The sequence below is a fragment of the Bombus fervidus genome, chromosome 14 (genome assembly GCF_041682495.2).
Source record: "Bombus fervidus isolate BK054 chromosome 14, iyBomFerv1, whole genome shotgun sequence".
Classification (NCBI taxonomy): domain Eukaryota; kingdom Metazoa; phylum Arthropoda; class Insecta; order Hymenoptera; family Apidae; genus Bombus; species Bombus fervidus.
The window spans coordinates 3,944,736-3,966,732 of NC_091530.1; the positions used below are offsets into that span (position 1 = coordinate 3,944,736).

The 21,997-nt window shown below is 35.6% G+C and overlaps 2 protein-coding genes and 1 long non-coding RNA gene across 6 annotated transcripts; 1 reads left to right on the forward strand and 2 right to left on the reverse strand.

Annotated features, from left to right (window-relative positions):
• Nucleotides 1-2,451: 2,451 nt before the first annotated feature.
• On the reverse strand, nt 2,452-11,084 carry Med1 (Mediator complex subunit 1). Of its 3 annotated transcripts, XM_072017141.1 has the most exons (9): nt 10,810-11,084; nt 10,339-10,484; nt 10,135-10,268; nt 9,915-10,053; nt 9,614-9,833; nt 9,308-9,533; nt 8,998-9,229; nt 4,731-8,924; nt 2,452-4,571 (listed from the first exon to the last, which is right to left on the reverse strand). In XM_072017141.1, exons 1-9 carry the CDS (start codon nt 10,838-10,840, stop codon nt 4,521-4,523), a joined length of 5,373 nt encoding a protein of 1,790 aa, XP_071873242.1. In that variant the 5' UTR covers nt 10,841-11,084; the 3' UTR covers nt 2,452-4,520. The 3 variants fall into 3 exon arrangements, with proteins under 3 accessions (XP_071873242.1, XP_071873240.1, XP_071873241.1); XM_072017139.1 differs by having other exon boundaries at nt 2,452-8,924; XM_072017140.1 differs by having other exon boundaries at nt 2,452-8,924; nt 10,983-11,080.
• Nucleotides 11,085-11,950: 866 nt separating this feature from the next.
• Dysf (neuronal PAS domain protein dysfusion) lies at nt 11,951-20,212 on the reverse strand. 2 transcript variants are annotated; one of them, XM_072016673.1, is made up of 9 exons: nt 19,998-20,212; nt 19,292-19,473; nt 15,417-15,478; nt 15,236-15,325; nt 14,859-15,035; nt 14,445-14,629; nt 14,241-14,347; nt 13,898-14,051; nt 11,951-13,646 (listed from the first exon to the last, which is right to left on the reverse strand). In XM_072016673.1, the coding sequence occupies exons 1-9, from the start codon at nt 20,006-20,008 to the stop codon at nt 12,728-12,730; spliced, it is 1,887 nt and encodes a 628-aa protein (XP_071872774.1). In that variant the 5' UTR covers nt 20,009-20,212; the 3' UTR covers nt 11,951-12,727. The 2 variants fall into 2 exon arrangements, with proteins under 2 accessions (XP_071872774.1, XP_071872775.1); XM_072016674.1 differs by having other exon boundaries at nt 19,292-19,468; nt 19,998-20,211.
• Nucleotides 13,442-14,214, forward strand: LOC139994236 (uncharacterized). Its single transcript, XR_011801589.1, has 2 exons — nt 13,442-13,573; nt 13,813-14,214. It is a non-coding gene; the product is annotated as an uncharacterized lncRNA (long non-coding RNA).
• Nucleotides 20,213-21,997: the final 1,785 nt, after the last annotated feature.

The window sequence follows — 21,997 nt, forward strand, 5'->3', positions numbered from 1 at the left end:
TTCTTTTTCTCTATACAAGTCAATGCTTAAATGTACATGCACGCGCTAATACAGTTACATTTATACAGAGGTTCCTTCACAGATTTGTATTTCCGTTTTCTTCTCTTTCAACAATTCGATTAAACTTAAACTTCTTAAATAAAACTCTTTACAGAAACTAGTTTTTCATATTCACAACAACGATTACTATCAATATCAATACATGTATTCATAATCCGATCAATCAAATTCGAAACATTCACGGTTTCTCGCTTGAAAGTACACGTCCTTCTGGAAATGGGACGATCCAGAAATCGTCTCAAACCAGAGGACTATTGATCCTGAAAAAATATTCCATACAGCATAAACTAACCGGCACTGCATTACCGATATTCATTCTGAACCAGAGGAACATATTTCACGCACGTGTATCATAGAGAAATAAACATATCCCATATGTACAATCCATAAAATTCTTCCAAGTTTCACGCGACGTTTTCACGGTACGTTAAATTACATCTGAAATTTTACAGTCGTAACATCTTCAATTTTCTAACAAAAAATTCGCTTGCTTTCAAGGGAAGCGGAAACGTTGCAGTTCTTAAACCGAAAAAACTTTAATAACAAGTATCGCGAAATGAAATTAGCTTTAACACTTTGATGGAAGATTGAAGAAACAGGTGATAAAAGATTTCAAACTTTCAAAATTGAACTTATGTCGCTTACATTTTTACTCCTTTTTTTTTCTTCTTCACAGCTGATACACAATTTGGCAAGTTTTGCCGCAATATATTTCATTCGGAATATCTCGGAGAAGAGGGATAAATAATAAAAACAAAATTGCATTATTTGTACCTGTGTTCAAATAAATAATTATAGAAACAATGAAATGGTGGCTAACTGAACATCTCTCACATTCTCATATCTTTCTTCCTTTCGTTCACGTTGAATTAAATTCAATATTTATCAGTTATCGTATTTGTATATTTTTTATTTTATTACAGTACCGTTTACGCAGCGCAAACGCCTTCTAGGTCTATGTACACCATCGTGAGTATTGAAAAAATAAACCATATTTTTCCCTCGGGAGTACCGGACAATTTCCTCTTCAAGAATTTCTTTATTCCTCTCGTCTTATCTTCTTTTTTCTTTTTTTTCTTTTATCCATCGGAGCAAAGTATTGTCTACGGTACAGTACTCCCGCTCGAAAATACAATTTTCGTCAAATTTACACATGGAAAATGATCTGTACGTCGTTATTTTAATTCACTTTTAATCTTCTCTTTCTTACTCTCGCTTTTTCTCTAATATCTCTTAATTATCCGCAACAGACATATAACTCGCTTACTTTATTCATATAACATCTGTGTCTGTTCTCTTGTCTTAATCTTTGGTTCAAACATCGAATAAATGCAACACAGATCGATACATCTAATTTTCGTTGACGTTTATTCAATCTTTAAACCGAAACATTTTTGTCTAATTTGTACAAAGACAACGTTATTTTCTTAGGATCAGAATTTCAATCCTTTGAAAAACACAATATGTATATATTATTACCAATAAACTCATCCTGAAAAATAATAGTAATTATTAATTAAACTTAAGTGAAACAGATCTGACTATTTAGAAACTAAATAAAAATTAGTTCATTTGGAAACATTAATTTCGTGGGATAATCAATTCCATATTGAAACGAAGATAGTAGGAAGCATCAAAGCACAAAGGATTAAAACTCCATCCTCGAAAATTGTCGTTCTTCCTTTCTTCTTTTTTACCTCTACTTGGCACTTGGTACCTACTATCTCTTCCCTTCCGTTTACTTCTTCGATTCACAATTTTCCACCACGCAGTTGAAACACTGAGGACACTTGAAAAATATTCCAATCAAAACGTATCGATTCCAATAAGATTCCGTACAAATTTTGTGAACTCGTTTACAGAAAATTGTTTACAAGCTCAATTTTCATTATCGCGACGTGTCCTTCGATGCTTCGATCATTCCGTGACTTTCTTTCGTCAGAAACACATTCATTCTGAAATATCTTTTTTTTTTTTTTTTTTTTAAACGAAGCATCGTGTTAAACGAAACTATGCGATTAATTCTCATTGTCGATATAAAGTTTTATCGTTAATACGTGACAAAGATGATTTTCGATGCGTTAACAAATGTTGACTTTTTTTCTTTCCTTTACCGTTTCTTTCTTCTTCTTCGTAAATATCCATGCAATTTGTCAAAAGAGAATTACTTGAACTATGGAAACAACTTTTCTTCGTTGTAAACTGCCGAAGAACACGGTTACGAGGAAGGACAATTGAAGCGAGTACAAGAACAGGAAGGTAAAGATAAAGGACTCGATAAATTGGCTATATAATCTACCTTTCTCACGGCTCCTCGTCGAACAAAATTTCTCCGTATCCATGATATTTTCAAAATAGTGTATTCCATATAACTTGAGAAAGTTTCTGATGAAAAACGAGTAAAATTTATGTCAATAACAACATAGTATTTGATATAATCAATCATTCTTCCCTTTCTTCAAATATCCATAATTTCAAATATAAATAAATTTTCGCTAAAATTATTATTATCTCTGAAACGTTTATATTTTGTAACTAGTAAAAATTCCAGATATATGAAATACGCCAATCGAGAAATATCCTGTCAATATATTTAATACCATATGCCCATTCTACGGTGCCCTTATAAATATTGTCCAACATGGATTTCTATCGAAAATAACTCGTTATGTCCTTGTCTATATTATTCCTCGTATGTCGCAATCATTTAGTACAACGTCCACTCTTTTTCACACACGCTATCTTTCTCTCTCTTAGAAATCTATAAACAATTGTTTTATTGCTAGCCTACAGTCAATCACGGCATATGAATTTTATTTATAATAGTAATCACTTTGATATACACGCTGATTAAATCTTCGTTCCTATATCTGTAAAGTATCTTTACAAAGGGACCGCTTGTTTTTCTCTTTCTCCCAGTTTCTCTTTTTCATTTCTCCTTCTTTTCTTTTTTTTTGTATGCTTTCTTTTATATATATATTTATATATATATACATATGCATAAGAAAATTGAACTTGCTCGAGATTCGCATACGGGGACGTAAACTATATTTATATTCGGCAGGACATTTCAGGAGAAGTGAAAATTCTCTGCTATATACAGGGTGTCCCCTTCTGACGTTTATCAATTATTTAACCTTTGAGAAACATAAGTAATGCGCTTGCCTGAGAATTCTTAACGCATAACTCGTAGGAAGATATATTTTCGAACGTACAAATTCTTCTAACATTCGTAAGATCTCGGATTAATATTTTCATAATTTACAAAACGTACATAATTTGAGCGAAAATGTTTGAGTAAATGGATATTAATTTACAAAGATATTTGTCTAGTTAAAGAAGACAAAATATGGTAAGAAAAGATATTTACTTTTACACGTACTCAATAATGCTGGAATTGGTAACAGGCTCGATCAAATCAAATCGTTGTTCGATCTCTCGTAGCCTACAGATTAGATAAAATTAATTATTTAAAAAATTTAAATAATCTAAGATCAGAACGATCTGCTTTGTTCACATCTGATTCTTAAATCAGCATATGTTTTCTTTATTGTGATTAGCCAATTTCATAAATTTATTTGGATATTATCAAGAAAGCGTAAGAAGTAAGTAATTGTAGATTGGGCAAGATCGATCAATACTAATAATTAATACGAAACGATGTTGAATATTAAATTTGGATACAACAATCTTTCATATCTTTGTGAATAACATGCAGTAATAAACATTCAAATACAAACGCATACATTTTCGCTTAAAATCATCAAAGATAAGATTGAACAAAAACTAGCAATCCTCCCACTTTTACATATTAAACAATTATATTCCCATGACATTCGAAGACCACACAAGAAAGATATGACTTTACTTTTATTGATCTCCTGATTTTTATATCAGTCGATGACTAAAAAGAGATTTTTTGATATGAAATAGCTAAAAAAGTGCATGATCTGATAAATTCGAGGAGATATAAACCCTATGTTACTTTAATTTAATTAACAATAGTCTATATAACTAACTAACATTATTAATACTTTTATACACTCAAGATGGTAAGAAATCATTATTAATATATTATTATTAATATATTAATATACTTAATCTCAAAATCAAATGCATAAAGATGGCTTTGATGTAGAATTAGATGTCAAGAAATTGAACTTCAAAATTGCTCCTCTATAAAAAAAACGAGAAATATCTTACCATATTTTTCGCCTGTGAGCTTCGTTCTTTAGCTCTACTCTCTACTGACCAAGCAACCAAAGAGAAATAAAAAGATAGATACAACAAAGATATCTAATTATTAAAAATCATCTGATAAAGACATTCCTTCACCCAACGTTTCAAAAATTCGAGGAGCGCCAATTAACTCGACGACAATTCCAGGCTGTGCACCACGATATCATATTTGAGAAAGAACGGACGAAAACGTGGAGCACAGCGGAGCAGGACCGACTAATTCAACAGCAGCCAGTCAGCCAGCCTTTCAGGACACCCTGTACCAGTCGCGGCTAAAATTAAATCTACAGTTTCAGTAACCTTCATTTGCCCATTCCCACCAGCGCCTCGTCCATCAGCTCGTCATCGGTGATGCACGGCGAAGCGGAGTGAGGCGAGGGCGGGATGACCCTCGGCGAGGGTGCAGGACTTTTCACGATGTGCACACTCACGGAAGGACTGGCTGGAAATGCAGGCGGTGGAGGTGGTGGCGTGTTCCTGCGAACCGAAGCTGCCTGGGTCATGGCCCGCTCGGGGATACTGGTGAAGTTCAGACTCTTAGCTACCTCCTTCGGCGTAGAAAAGTCCAGAAGCATTTCAGCAGCTTCTTGAGACGTCGTTGTGGGTATCTCGGTGCCAGGAGGCTTCATCGTACTCGAGGAACCCTCCGAAGACACCGTTGTTCCCAACGAAGACGAAGAGGAAGATCCTCCGGAAGACGGAACTTGCGGTGTTTGTATTTGTTGCTGCTGAGATTGTTGTGACTGTGACGTTTGTTGTTGAGATTGTTGCTGTTGCGGCTGAGGTGGCTGAGACTGTTGCTGCTGCTGAGACTGCTGCGATGGTTGTTGCTTCTTCTCGTCGGATTTGTATTTTGTCATCGTGACGTCCACTGGCTTGATACTTAGATTCAAGCTTTCTGAGGTTCCGCTACCGGAACTCGTTGTAGCTGCACCGTTTCCGCTAGTTATCGTGCCTGTCGTCATCATCGTGGGGTAGACGGATTTACTATTAGGCTGTGAATCGGATGCTTTGGATAGAACGGCCATTACCGAACCACTAGTGTCGTCTTTACCAACGACAGTGGAACTTAAACTGCTACTCAGAAATTGCGTGCTAGTCCTACTCATCGGTGACTCTTTGTCGCGAGATTCGTTCTCGGTTGACTGCATCGAGAGATTCGTAGGAACGTCCAAATCGTGTGAGCTTCCACTAGATAAACTAGGAAGTAGAAGGTTACTGGTACTGTCCGTACCGAGATTTATTACCGAGGCAGCGCTTGTCATGGAAAGATTGTCAGGTTTCGTTTGTACATGGTCTCTTCTACCCTGGCTCGATTGATCCTCTGAGGCTGTCTTAGAAGCGCTGCTCGACGTGTTCGATAAAGTTTGTAGTTTTCCCTGTTCCGACGTCTGCTTTGTGGCAAGATTGTCCAACGTTTTCCCACTATCGGGAAGCATGGATAACTTCTCTGATTTCTTGTCGCTAGAGTCTGCGTTAGCTCTAGCGGACAATTTGGGTATTTGAAATTTAGTATCCAGCTGTTTCATGAGGCCTTCGACGACTAACTGCGGCGGTAAATTGGGTAAATTCGATAGATTCGACATGGAAGCGTGAGCAGCCAGCAGCTTGAACGCTCTTTCGCTCTCGCTCTCCTCTCGTAATCCTGACGGACTTGATTTTCTGGTATCCCCGATTCCTTTTGAAGGAAATATACTTTTGTCGCTAGACTTTGATAATCGGGATTTATCACGATTTCGACTGAGATCCGTCACACCGGAACTTGCTGTTTTCGGAGAACTCGAAGAAGATTTGGAGGACATCACATTTTTAGAAAGTAATCCACTACTACCGCTACTCCCAACACTGATTCCTCCAGCTCCGTTACCGCTTCCAGAATTCGACCCTGAAATAGACTTCAAGGCAGACAACATCTTTTGTCCTAGAAGATTTCCTTTGTTTCCACTACTACCGCCAGAACCAGAAGAGGAGGATCCAGATAGCTTTGGGGATGTTTGAGACGATGGTTTCTTTGATGCAGGACCGGAACTTACCCCTGGCTTCAGACCAGTGTGCGTTTTCGGAGAACCATTACCCGATATGGCTGTTGACGACGTGGACGAACTCGAAGATGTTCCAGTAGCAACAGACGCCGAGGAAGAAGACAATTTAAGATTCGTACCGGATTTGGAATCTTTCGTGCGAGTTTTATTAATTGTTATCTTCATTCCATCGGAACTATGCTTTACCATATACTCTGCAGGATTTTTCGTATCCATAGATGAATTTTTACTAATACACTTTCCTTCTGTGGTCTTATTCGAGGAGCTTCCAACATTTCTTTCTTTCTGACCGCTTGAATTACCACTTCCACTAGTTGCTGACTTCGTCCCACCGTTGCCACCATCATCCGTACAATGCTGAGCGTTCTTCAGCTTATCGATAACGGCACTCAACGAGCCCTTTCTGTTTCTCGCTTGTTGAGCGATGGCTGACTTTCCAAGTTCAGAATTGCCCGATGGTGGTGTGCTGCCTCCACTGCTAGGCAAAGTAGATTGCGTTTCCCCGCTAGGAATTAATTCCAGTTGTTTTAACTTACCACTGGAAGACTTCGTCTTCGGACTCTGATGACCACTCGATCCACCGAAGGCTAAAGACGATGTTTTTCTCTCCTTCTCTCGATTGGAGTCTTTGCTCGACGACGACGAAGATTTTATTTTTGATTGTCCAGAATCAGTGGTTTTACTGGATGGTGAATTCGCCGCAGATTTCAGCGCAGACATACTCGGCTTACCAGTGCTCGCTGAACTGCCGTGCTTTGGTGACGAAGTGCCGTGTTTCGGACTCACACTCGCAGGTACTGGCGTATGTTTGGGACTACTGCTATAGACTGGAGAGTGCTTTGGACTTTGCACTGGCTTGTTTGTTGACTGTTTCAATGTAGGACTGGACTTACCTACGAGAGCAAGTGGACTGGTGTGCGTCGGAGACGGACTAAATTTTCGTAATGTCGCGGCAGGTGATGACGGTCGTGAACTCAAATTTGGCGGCGATTCAGTCGGTTTTATGCTCACTGAAACTGGTTTCGACAAAGGATCTTGTTTAGATGGTATTTTATCCGGCGGCGGTCCCATAGGACTGTCTTCTCTCTTACGCTTACGTCTTTTTTCCAACTTCCCCTTATCCTCTGTCGACTTGCCCTTGGAACTTTTTCGTTCTCTACGTTCATCCGTCAAACTTTTCGACTGTGTCGGCCCAGCTATTGGGGTTATAGTAATAGAGCTCGGTAAAGTGGCTTGCGGTGACGATGCTATTGGTATTATTTCAATGCCTGGCCTCCTTTCCAAACCCATCCCCGTAAGTACAGAGTTATAGTTCGTAGTCTGACCCAAACTACTGCTTGAAATTGGCGTTATACTTACGGATGGCGGCACCAGACTTTTGTTCTCTTCAAAAATAATCGGACTCTTTTTCTCCTCTCTCTTCCTCGATTTACGATCGCGCTTGATCAATTCTTCCACGTCTTGCAAATCGTGAACTTCCGTTATCTCGCTCTCATTGTCAATATCATAATCGGAGCTCTTATCCGTTCCTAAAATATCCGTTGGATCCAAATTAGAAAAATCCAAACCACTGGTTAAGCTCGTAGCTGATGTTGGCGTAGATGTTCTTGTCTCGTTTAAATTTTCTCTACCACCGGTTGGTGTACCTAAGGGCGTAGAATCTGAACTAGAACTTTCCAATAATATTTCAGCACTCTCGTCTCCCTTTCTTTTGGGACTTCGCCAAATACCATCCGCGGTTTTTCTTTTACGTGTTTTTTTTGTACGTTCGTTCATTGGATTGGACATAGAGTTTTTTGCCTGTCCAAGTAACGCTCCCAATTGTAATGGATTTAACATAGCGGTAGTCGCGGTATCGGATTGGCCGGAATACGACGGAAACCCGATACTATTCTCCGTTCCGGCATCTAAAAAAGACTGCTGTTGTTGCTGTTGCTGTTGTTGCTGCTGCTGTTGCGACAACTGTTGCCTCCCCATTGTTCCATTTCCATTATTCAACCCAGGTTCCTGTTTGATTTTCGTTTCTCCATTAGTGAAGTCGGGCATCCCGGAACCATTCTGGCTATTCTGATCTTTTCCGGAACCGAGATTTACATTATAGCTTCCATTTCCACTATTCAGATTGTTCATCGTGCTTAAAGAGTCACGACTCTCCCACGACTTCATGAGAATTCTCATTGTCAGAGGTATACTTAAACACTTCTGCAAGACTTTACCCGTCAGATCTGACGTTTGTTCCGTGTTCGTTATACTTATGCCATACAATTTGCACTTGAGCGCAGAGATATCCGTCAAATCCAATTCTGCTGTTGCCATTGTCTCCTCGAAAGGATGCTCCAAACTTACCGATATGTGTTGCCATGATAAAGCGCTTACTTCGAATATAGTTGCATGTTCTGGATCTTGCCGAGCCATAGGTCTAACGCAACTAGCGATTAACGTATTAAAGAGCGCTTGTTGACGCAAGTATACCAAGATTTGTGGGACATGCGCCGGATGAGTGAAAGGAATACTACACACTAACACACCTTCCATATTTTTGTTCTCTGTCATGAAATAACAGTGCTGTTGATCGGGTAAAGTCTGTAACAGAAAGTAACGTTTAAAATAGCATAAGATTTTAATTATTAAATATTACGTAAAATGTTTCACATACAACATAAAGTCCTCTGTTATTCCGACAATCCTGTTGTCCTTCACTGGCATGCTGAATAATTAAACTAAGTAATGGATGGGGAGCGGATATGTCTCCACATTCTAATTCTGTTACTTTCTGTATCCTACGCACTAGTTCCATGCACATCGGCATTTTCTTAGCGAGCTTCAATACAAAACAAGCGGGTAATACCGAGGAATTTGTACCAGTTAACGGAGCATATGATGGAGTACTACAAAATATTAGTTATCAATAAGAAATTGATCATTAAGATCAATGTAATGTACGTATTTCGTAAAAAACTACAAACCTTTTTCCTGTAGGACTTCTATTTACAGTTATGATACTAGATGTAGGCAACTTGTGAGCAGTCGAACCTTCCATACAAACAGTAACGGAATGACCAATCTTCCGCTTGATAACTATTTCTGAATTCAATGCATCACAGGTACGATTCTCCTGATCTATTAAATCATAAGGAGAAACAAAGTATGTCAGCTTCATAGCGTGACCACCTCTTCTTCGTTCAAGGATTCCTGGAATAAAAAATCTTTGTCTTATCATGGAAATTTGTATCTCCTTAATCTCATAAAAATAAATATGATTTGACACTAACCAACTGGGCTTTTATGAACAAGATTAAAAGGTTCTTTTATAAATGTTTGCAATTGAGCTAAGATACCCAGATCAGCCTCCAGTGACTGTAAAGCACTAAATGCTTTACATTTTACCTTCTTATCAGCATTTAATTGATATATTGAAGCTAAACCTTCTAATTGTACTGTAAAATCAAGGAAGTCTCCTCTTGACAAACAAGACACCAATACATCACAGCTCTGCAAAAATTTCATTAAGAATTATTATGTAATAAAATATATTTAAAAAATTATTTTCTTACAAAAACTAACAATCTATACCTGCTGTTCGTTTTTCCCTTCGTGATGAATTTTAACATCTTTAACTACACCTGATGGCTCCAAAAGAATCTCCAAAAAGAACATATCAGAGGAGATAAACAATTCTGTGCCTGGTGGACCAGACATCATGAACTTTAAGCTGTAACGCAATTACAATACAAATGTTGACTAAATTATCTAATTTAATTTTTCCTAAAATAGATTATTCACAAATATTTACCCTAATTGTCTAGTTAAACTCTCCAAACGTTCTACCATGGATTGTAAAGACGTTACTTTAATGGAATGTTGCAAAGTATCCAAACATTTTTGTAGTTGACTTTTCTCCGCACTATCAATTGCAAACCTTTTATCCTATTAAAAATCATAAAAGATATTAATATTTAACCAAATATAATTTATCAAAATATTGCAAGTCGCTTACCAACATAGCCATTCGTAAATTTTTGGCAGTTTCCACTAGAGATTTGAATGTGGAAGCTTTGGAACGTAATTTTTCCATAAGTAATTCCATCTGCCACTCTTTTCCCTTATCCATCCCTGAACCACCAGAGGCAGAAGGTTGCCCACCTAAATTATAAAATTTATCCAATAAATTGTGTAATTCGTCATAAAATACGAAACGAGTATTAAATGAATAGCAAATAAAAGAAACTAGTTTCAATAAGTAAGGTGAACAAATTTCCATAATCGTAATGTATGTTATGTCATTGAAAGAGTAATTAACTTTTTGTATATGTATGAATAAATATAAGACGAAGTTTCAATAAGCGTTCAAATTTTTAAAAATGATTTCTATACAAATATTTTATTCAACGGACTAAAATATTTAATTTATTTCGAAATAAAATAAAATTTCATAAATTACATTGAATAAATTGTAAATTACACTCACTGAGGGGCTTTTGTCCGTTCGCAACATCCATGTATTCCGTGGTGAATCACACGGATGTTTTATCTACGCGTATATCGATATACGTTTAATATTGTAATATCACAAAAACATTATTATACACTACATTGTGATAGGAGCTGTTATTTTCCCCTAACCCACGTTAGATCGCTTACCTGCTCCTAACCTTCACGCACAATATACTAACTATACTTAGAAGCCATACGTTTCTTCGTATAGGCGTTTTCATCACGATCATACACACCGTGGTTTTCATCCATAGTATGCCTTAAGAGGGGGAATACTATAACGGTTTATTAAGTTTCATTCTTTTACGCCCTCTCTAGTTACATTTAGCAGATGAATGTTCATTAAAATATTTCATACTTTATTCATAACAAATAATTAATTATGTTTTTGGAAAAAAATTTGTTTCTTAATTTAATATGAATATAATATAATAATACATCGTATAATTAAAACGTAAAATTTCTAGAAGTAGCAGATAGCAAAAGTGGATAATATAAAATACATTTCTATATAAATTATTATACTCATGTAATATTATGTATATCTAGAACCATAACAAGACAAATATATTGACAAGTAATGAAAAATATTTCATTTATAATTCAAACGATATTGCAAGTAATATATATTTTCAAACTGTAACGTTTCAATGCGTTTGAGAACGATATCGAAGCGTTGAACGAAGCGACATCTCCTGGCGTATCTAAGAAAGCAAAAAAATGTCCCTAATTAATGCAGGTAGATATGTAAATGTACACTCGAGATATGTACATATGCATTAACAAGTAATTAAAACAAACTGAGTCTAATTACCATAAAATTTCCATTAAACTCTACAAGTTTAAATCAGTACCAGAAAATACTAATTACTATAGGATTATACATTGGAAGTACAACATAAAATAATGTTAATACTAAAAATTAAAATTAAATAATTAATTGAATAAAATGTCCTTTCTAAAACATATTTTGTCTTCTCTTTATTGTATGTAAATGTTTAATAATATTTAAATCAAAAATCTGCTACGTAGATATTAATTTATTTTTGAAAATTAGGAAAAAGAAAGGAGGAAATCCGGGAAAGGACATTGGTTGCAGTTTAATAACTTCAATGAACATTGAAAATATTCTTTATTAATGGACATTCCTTCTTCTTGAACTTCAGCTAAAACTTGTGCAATTAACTTCATCATTAATTATTAAACATTTTGCCAAGATATTAATAATGCTACTACACTGAAATGTCCATTATTTAAAAATATTACTCGAAAATGATTTCTAAAAAGCTGTATTTCAACATTTTTCCTAAAATTTCTTCTATAAAACTTTTAGACGCTAGTTAAAGTATTTTTGTTACCACTAAAAAAAAATTAGGTACTCTTGCGATCGATATTTCTACGTATATGACAAAATTTCCACGTCTACATTTTATTAATTACCCTAATACTTTATGGCATCTTACCCATAAATCTCTGTTACCAGCAAGCAGATTTTATTTAATACTGATGATAGCTTTCAATCCAACGGGAAAACAAGTTTCTTTTTAATAAAAACTACGAAATTACCATATGCATCATTTTTACTTTAATTGAAAAATGATCTGATTAAAAAATCAATTCCAATCTTGTATGATACCAGTCAATCTTAAATCTCTCAATATTATTATATTAGGAACTAATTTAATGGATCGACTGTCACCAATTCAAAATTGATCTTTCCTTCTTTCAATTTTTTTTACAAATTCTTCTAATCTAACCTTCAACTGATCTATACCAACTTTCATCCTACTCACAGACTCGAACTCTCAAACTTACAAAGTTATACCTACTTAAAGAAAAAACAAATATTTGCCTATCTAACTGTAAAGCACCAATTAAACAAGTGCACAGTCTTATTTAGGAAAGTCTTTAGAATCATTCATGGACTGGCCCTTTTTCCGTGGTAACTGCAACGTGATAGGTTGAACATCCTGGACTTTCCTGGGCCCCTGATTCGAGCTACGAAACGTGATCTTCAAATTGGGCACATGCTGTTCGGCCGCCCAATCGAAATTAAAAATTGGAGTTTCCGGATGTAGCTCGGAGTCTGGAGTATCGACCGGCGTAGTTGGCGTCGCTACATATGGGCTAAGTTCCTGGTGAACGACATCCGGTACCCTTTGCAGAGTGTCCGACCAAACTGGACTCGAATTCCAATGTTCCATAGGTAACTCCGAAGGATCTGCTGTCGATCCTGTTGTCGTGGATAACGCTTTACCCGGAAGTCGTTTATGGCCGCTATTCCTCTCGTTACAACAGTACTCCTTATCTAAGTCCGTGATATAGTACTTGGGCGACAACGTGTCCATACTGTATTGGCTGTGACATTGCATAAATTTTGCGCGATAACCGCTCAAATTTAGTGAATTTTTATGATGCGCTTTGTACCTATCGGTAAATTGACCAAGCGCATAATGACCATGTTGAATATTCATGTGTACGTTCCTATTCTCATGCTCGCTACTACTGATCGACATATCAACCGGTTCTGCATCCTCTCGTGGATTTCTAGTTGCGTAATCCTTTAACTGTGTCTTGGACGAATTGTGCGGATCCTGCTCCGAATTTCGTATATCAGGAGAGTGTTGCGTGTCGTTGTTATGCGCGTGGGATAAGGAACGACTGTAATCTTGCTGCTGATTACTTTGGCTCCCGGTAGCATATGGCACACCGCGGTTCTGACTCCCGGAGCAGATGGTGTAAGTAAATTTAGTTTGGGATGAATACTGGTACAGCCAGGAACTTGAACGCATTACTTCCGCCTCCCTGTCACTGTAATAGTGCATTACACCGAACACGTTTTTTGTTATAACCGTTACCATTTTTATTTTACTAATAATTACTAAAATAATGATTAATAATTAACCTCGTATTATCTATTTAATTTATAAGAGAAGGATGGATATATTTTGTACATGATCTTTAACATTCTATTTAGCGGATACGAAATTCATTACTCTCCAATATGGAAAGAAGAAAGCGAGAAATATTCGGAAATGAAAATTAGAAATATGGGAACGCACCTCAGAACTTGATTCGTGCACACAATGATAGGATGTTGACATTCTTCGGAAGTATCTTTGACTTGTAAAACGCAGTGCACCCAGAACCACCGTCCGGAACGGCTTTGCAGTCTCAACAATGCAGTTGCTGACCGTTCTTGATCAGATTGAATAACTGAAACAACCGTGAATGATATCGAAACTTTCAAATGTTTTAAATATTAAGACGTATCGTTTAATTCTTAAACGAGTCTCTATTTCATATTTTTGAAATTGAAGAAAAACATACTAAAATGTATTTACATTTGTTTTCGATTAAAGATAAACTCGAAAGTTGAGCTATTTTAAATTTCTATGAACGTACCAGTCTGATGTTTGCAATATGCTGTTCGTATCGAATCCCAGTGTAATAAATTATACCATGACATATTTACTAATTCGTTACGGGTGTATTCCAAATGGCTTTCAGCACTGAAAATTCAACAAAATCATTCAACAAAAATGTATTCTACTTTCCAAGATCATTGGAATCTTTTATATTTTTCAAACAAAGAAATAAAAATGTTACGTTTTATCGATATGAAGGTATTTCATATCCATAGAGTGTATGGTGGTGAAAATATTTGTCGCACCCTGCACGATACTTTCTCTAGTTTCTGGCAAAACAACGGGTGTACAGGAAGCAAGGAAAACAAACTCATTTCGATTACAAACAGGAACGAAAGGTAAAAAATGGCCTTCAACTAAAACCACCTATAAAAAATAACGATAAAACTAAACGCACAAATAATATACTATGCACTACCAAAAAGATAACATTAGGAAACAAAAATAAACATTCAGAATATATAATTGCTAGCATAACGTGAAATAGAATTAAAACAAGAATTTCTTATTCGACGTTAAGGAAGGAACAAAGAGAAGTTTATTGAATTTAAAAAAAAAAAAAAGTGTTATTATTTCGACCAAATACAAAACTTACTTTTTGATCACCGAAACGAAGTTGCCTCCGAGAATTCCTGGATACGTTGATCCGACAAAGAAACAATCTTCTATCGCTTGGAATTGGACTATTTCTAGATAATTGATTTTGTACAACCATGTGATCTTGCTTGTCTATTACGTCGTAAACACTATCCCCGTGGATAAGCAAATCCTCCTAAAATACATTGTGCAATGTAGAACATTGAATTAAATTTAATTTCTCTGACAAATTATGTACGTATATTATATATAGTATCATATCTTTCGTTTTATCATAAACAACGAAACATTTAGAAGCAATTACTTTGTGTTTGTCTTAGTGAATTCTTAATATGTTCGATTACCATAATTGTTGTGTCTTTGCAATTACTTTACCATAGAGTGTCCAAGATATTCTGCCGCATTTTCCGATATATACAACAGTTTCCCTTGCTGGGTCATCATCATTATAAATCCGGACATGGCCTGAAAAATTGCATGCATTGTATGGCCAACGTTTGTACCGCAGCAACTAACGGTCAAAAATACAATGCGATATCATGATAAACAATATTACTTTTGAAAATCCAATGTTAGGGGTCGGGATATTCGAAGAGTCGGACGGACAGTTTTTCAAGGCTGAAACAAAAAAATACAATCAATGTATTATTCGACATTTAGTAATTAATCAATGATCTGAGGATAGTCTCATGCAATATATTTTTCTAATTTTCGTACGAAACGTTAGATTTACGAAAATAGATCGATCAAGTATTAAGATAAAAACAGTTTTCATTTCGTTATTAACTTTTTTATAATTAATATCAGTTATGAATCACTCTGTAATAAATCTACAAATGTTAATGGTGCATAAATGCATGTTCGTGAATTAAAATTGAAGTTACTCGCGTAACATCATCAAAATTGATGGATTAGAAACGTTTATGACTGTTATACAATACGTTATAAAACTTAAGCTTCGCGTATGATAACATAAATTTATTACGATGTTCAAAAATGGTGTACGAAAGCAATGTCTGTATTGCTAGGATCTTATCGTTACCGTTGCTTTTATTATTCATAAACATTCCAGCTTAAAACTTTTCCAGATAAGATCCTGTTTATCTCAATAACTATAAAATAGCTTTATGGACAACATCTCGTATGTAAACATAGGATAACGAGGAAAATAATAAATATAAATTATGTGATAAAGCTTCGATAACGTTGTCGATATAAATAGTTCGATTAAAGTAATTAGAATAGCGCGTTGTTTCAAAATTCCTTTGTTTAGAGGATTTCGGTACCGAAAACTTTCCCGTGTTCAGACTTTCAGAGTTTAATTCTATCCATAATTTCTTCAAATTGAATACATATGTGCTACTTTTCCTCGGGATCGCTCAACCAAGATATAACCAAAGCGGTATTTCTCAAAGTACATCGAGTTTGATGAAAATATAATGAAATCCCCTCTCCTCTATCGAAATCTTCCTTCGTCCGCCATGAGAAAGGGGCATAAGCGATTGAAATCCAAGGAAACCAAAGAGTAACGACAGAAAATTCGTTGGCTCTGCGCGTTTTTCATGATTGTCCCGGGGAAAGATACCTAGGGAAAGAAAAAAGGAGCGAGAAAGAGGAGAGGGAAAGAAGCGTATGCTAATGCAGTACGGGTACGTTTACAAACGGCGCTACACGGGACTATAGTATCGAATACTGTGAAACAATGAGTATGTAGGAGAGAAAGAAAGAACGACGGAGAGTGGAGAGACGATACAGAGGGAGTATGGGTTACAGGAGCGTGAGAGTGTTGTTGCAAAGGCCGACAGGTCAGCGGATCACCCGGAACTCGCGCTTAGACTCCGCTGAGTTTGAATGTACGCCGATCTTACCTTCTTGCCTTACCTACCTCCCTACCTTTTACCTATATATTACTCTCTACGCTTGCACAACGGAGATGCCCGAAGTTTTTGATGCTCGAACGACCGTTTAATATTCTTGTCAAACGATCGATCCTTATTTCTACGAAATTTCGATCGATATTAGGATTATTAAAATACCAATGACTTCCCTGTTAGAAATTATAATACTTATCATTATTCATCGAGAATGTTCATGGAAGAATACACCGAATACACTGAAACGATATTTAAGCAGAGACTTGCTTTGCCCTGTGCATATCGTAGCTAGATTTTTACGTGTTTATGGAAAATTTGAAAGTACAAAAATGTTCAGAATGTATATAATATGTAAAATTATGTGATACTCAAAGAATTAATATTAGAAAGCTCGCTTAAGTTCTACTTCCTTCATTGTGTCTATGGAGATATGTATTTTTTTATTGTATGTGTCTATTAAATATGTATATTTTTGCATGTTTAAATTTCCATTCGAAATGTATTTGAATTATTGATGATATAATTTTGTTGTTTCGGTTCAAGAAATCGTTGGACCATACGTATTTATGATATTATGAGTAAAATAAGAGTTGCAAATAGAACAGGATTTTTTAAAATATAATAGACGAAAAGCAAGATTCGGTAATGTGCAAGAGTTTGTATGATCCGAGTTTGAGAAGTTCAAGTCTAGACAAACGAACAGAGAACCTCGAAAACTTTCTATGTTAATCCACTTTTTTAACTTGATAACATATCGATAGTTTTTTTACTTCTTCTATTTTTAACGCTGTACATTGTCAAAGAATTGTCTGAAAAGTAATGAAAAAGTGGTATAACTGTGAAATTATGGAGACGCAAAGGGTGAACAATTATTTAGATAATACAGAACTTGACTCGTGAAATTACTTATATGTCATGTTGAACGATGTAACTTTATGAACAATGTAGTTATAATTTAATGGTCTGAGTCGTTAATAATTCATTTTAAAGATCATTTTGTTATGGACATTAATTTATAACATACCACTGTGTTACCTTGTCCGTTCCATGGTATTAGATCAACATATTCGTACATTTATTATTCGAGCATTAAAAGTTGAAAATAATCGGTATCGCTGTTCCTATAATATTTATATTTTTAAAAACGACTGCAATAATCGATAATGCTATTTTAGTCACTACGATTATCTGCCATTTACCACCTTGAAATAACTAATACAGTTACTGATATTTTGATATTGGTTTTTGCGGTGACGTACAAGTCTACTGGAAGACGGAGAATGTAAAAATTAAAACGACAAGCGTCTCGCCATGAAACAAAGGCATAGCGTTCACCGTGCAGCAAGTATGCGCAAAAGCATTCGCAATTTTTTATCTTTGCATCTCAACAGTTTTTCATATCTATTATAAAATCAGTTATTTCATGCACAACGAAATTCTTTGTAGTATTAGGGAAATTAACAATTAATATATTATATATTCATGAATAATAACCGTTGTCTATGCACAATAAAAATTATTATAACATCTAGTGTTTCTTTGTCATATTCTAAAAATTTCGTTTTATTCGTTCAATTATGAAAAACAAAATAGAATTTTCTTACGCAGATTGTACACTGAAATCTATGCTTCGTAAACCGATGATGATTTATAACGATTTATAAAGCATTTAAGAATGTTACACATAACGAAGATCCATAAAATCCTCACTTTTAATTTTACATTTAGATTTTAACTTCGTAAGTTATAGATATAGATAATTCTTCGACAAAGTTTTCTACGATGTATTATTATAAAGTAAAAGTCTAATTACTTAGGATCGAGAATACAGTATTAGTCGTTTATTTACAAATTTTAAGTTGTAAAATCAGGGAAGCGACTGTGGGCCGGTTAAATATTTAATTTTAGGCTTTCAGATACAAGAACCGCTGAAAATCAATGAAATAACATACGTATGCGATAATCAGAAATGAACCATGTGCCTCTTCTCTGACTCGCATCGCGTGTATTCAACAAATTATTAAACTAAACAAACCAGTCAGTCTACGAAAAGCATTTCTTTCTACTTCTAATTGTACTTCGCAACTTTCTCATACCGATGGTCGTAGATTTTTTTAAAGCATGGTAATTACATAGCTTACTCGTATCTACTCAGAAATATTTATACAAAATTTAACTGTATCTATATCGAACGACTGCTTTTCCATCGAATTTTATATAAACAACTGTAACAAAATCAAAATATCGAAACTATGTTGATGTAAGCGAGTAATATTTGTTTTCGCGGTATAGAGTTTTCCGGAATCAAACATGGCGGTTGCCGAGTACCGTTTAAAAAAAAATCACTCGAATACCGCAAAAACATAGTCACTCGCGTAATAACCATGGTCTTTTACGCATTAACCGAGTACCAAGATGATCGACTCGATGAGAACAAACGTAACGCGCGATTACGATAAGGATATCGTTAACGTATATACCTAAAAATCTTCCGGTTACCAAATTTTTGGGACTCTTTAGTTAAACAACTCGATTAAATTTATCCTTTGATGCTTACCTTGTTGAAAGTAATTGGCTTTTCGAAGAAATACGCAGACCAAGGCCATAAGCTGTAACTGGGAAAGCCTCTGACGAGTTGAGGGCGGTAATGGCAGTAAATCACGTAAGTTGGCGATTTCGGCATTTATCAGGTCCCTTCGAAGTTTGCTGGCACCTTTCGTTGATTTGCTCGCATCTATCCTTCAAGCACACTCAGATGTTACCGATACGCTATACTTTGCCGGACGGCTGAATCTACTTGCGAAATTGACGCGCGTTCAACGGACATTTCTACTACTTCTAACCGATTCCTTGCAGATAACAAAACACACGCACAATACATATACATATATATATATGTAAGAATTGTTTAAACTATATGCAAATGGAAACTTATATTATTTTTTAAATATATGTAAAGATATGCTCGAGCAACTGTTTTTATATCACTGACGGAAAATTAAACCGTTATCAATAGAATATAATACGATACTGTATAAGAGAGGAATAACAGTTAATCCCCCATCGTTTCGATCGAAAAAAAAAAGGTACATCGAAATTTTAATTTCTGCGAACTGATCGAATACAATGTACAGTCTGACGAATGCTACTGTCGAAGGCGCTAAAGGGGTAGGAATCAGAATCGACGGTCAATGGTCGAGAGATAAGTGAATGCGTTAAATGTATCGTTCGACACGTCGATCGCGTGACCGAGCATTACTTACCGATTGAACATATTTCGGTAACCAGGAGGACATTAGTAGCGGATCACTTGTAGACGACGAACGAGACATCCGGGTCGGCAGGTTCTCGCAAAACTGCAGCTACGATCTAACATCCGGGTCATAACGCGCTACTACACTGAACACGTGGATACTGGCAGAGGCTGGTTCTCCTACCTTCTCACCTCCGCAGCCCCCCTTTTTCTCCTTTGCCGCCACCACCACCGCCACCCACCTTTACCTCCCTTTCCATCTACCTCGAGCTCAGGCCATCCTCTTCCAACACGCAAATGGTATGATATTTTCTTCCCTGTTTCGCTGTTTATATTTCTTGGTCGCTCCCACTCGTCAATTTATCTCACTCGTTTATTCCCTTTCTCCAGTTTTTCGCTCGCTCGCACCTTTACCCCATGTTGCTACTACGGTCACGATCGGGCAATCGTGTCCCTCTACCACCGCCATCATCGCCATCCTCGCCACTACCACCGGCTACTGGTTACGTTTCCTGTACATGCGGTTTTGTCCGAATCATTTGCGCAAAGTCCCGCCTCGAGAACTTTTCGGTACTGGTTGAGAGCGTGCGCCAGGGGTACACTATCACGGTACTCGGGTAAGGTTGGGATTTTTCCGAACGGAGCCAACCTTTCGGACAAGGTAAATGTTCGTAAAACAACCCGTAGATTTCCGATTTCAAAATGTTTTTTTTTTTCTTTTTAATCTTTTCTCTGGTTCTTTGCTAACAATTTTTAATTATTTTGAATAATTTATTATTTTTAAATTAAAACAGTGTGAGATACAGTAGGCTTAAATGTTACTGAATTTATAGATTATTTATACTTTCCTTATGTAATTTGCAGATATTTGCAAATTCTTTTGAATAATTTGTTCTTTCAATCGAAGTGATGTAACGTACAAAGACAGTCAAAGTATTATCGAATTTGTAGAAAGAACGAAGTAAGGACTTGTTACTTTTTACGATATTTCTTACGATATATTCTTACGTGATATTTTTTGATGTTACTCTTGTTACTCGTCAAACGAAGAGAATAATGAAATTATTTGATATTTCCTTTTTTCATTTATATATTCGTTACTTTATTACACATTTTTCATCAAATATCTTATACATATTTCCTATTTAAAATATCGTTTTACGAGATTATTGGCATCAGAGGCAGCTTTGTGTCAATCATTAACGATTACATTGTGATAAACTATTGATCGAACGAATTTTCTTCCCTTCTTACAATATTAATACTTAATTTGCACTAAAATTATCTTTACTTCAATATCGGATAATTTTATTATCACCTATTTTCTCGACTTTATTCGTATAGAGATATTTCTTGACATTGTTTTTTTTTTTTTCCTTTTACTGTAAATCATGTTACTGTGCATAAATTGAATCAGTACATCGAATTTCATTTATTTATCTTACTTCATAAGTATATTTCTTGTAAGAAATTACGCTGCTCGAAATAATTGGAATAGCACTCTGTTGTCTTTAGTAATGGTTAAGCTTATGTATTTATTTAATTGTATAATTTAGGAGGTGATCTCTTAATTATTTTGAGCAGCACACGTAAAAGTACAGATATCGGTCTTTTTATATTAATCGATTCGACAGCCAACGTTCGTTCGTTCAGCTTAAAATTATACTCGGAACGAAATATCGGGTTGCGAAATTTTTTTAATCGATTTTACGAACATTTGTTTATCCATTTTCCAAATTACAAACGATATGATGTGTCGCTTTTCAAGATTTTTTAAAACATTTTAAAACGAAAATATTAAACAATTTTGCAGATATGTAAAATTGATACATCAAGAAAACAAAATATTATGCATCTCTAGGATTGACAAAATTATGTCGGTTTTCAATAAATTAAAAAATCGATGTGCACTAAAAAATTATCGCACTAAAAGTCATATTATTTTTATCTCAGAAATTTCTCGTTTCTAATTAATTGCCTAAGTAATTAAAAAAGTCTAAGGAAGCACCC

Bases quoted from the DNA above. Each gene is read 5' to 3' on its own strand.
- Med1 (XM_072017139.1), bottom strand. From the start codon at position 10,840: ATGGATGTTGCGAACGGACAAAAGCCCCTCA. The intron at 9,534-9,613 runs GTTAGTGTCAAA...TTTTTATTCCAG, and splicing joins TGTTCATAAAAGCCCAGTTG to GAATCCTTGAACGAAGAAGA. The intron at 9,230-9,307 runs GTTTGTAGTTTT...AATATTTTGTAG, and splicing joins AGAAGTCCTACAGGAAAAAG to TACTCCATCATATGCTCCGT.
- Dysf (XM_072016673.1), bottom strand. The intron at 14,348-14,444 runs GTAACATTTTTA...TTGAATTTTCAG, and splicing joins TACCTTCATATCGATAAAAC to TGCTGAAAGCCATTTGGAAT. The intron at 14,052-14,240 runs GTACGTTCATAG...CGGTTGTTTCAG, and splicing joins ATATTGCAAACATCAGACTG to TTATTCAATCTGATCAAGAA.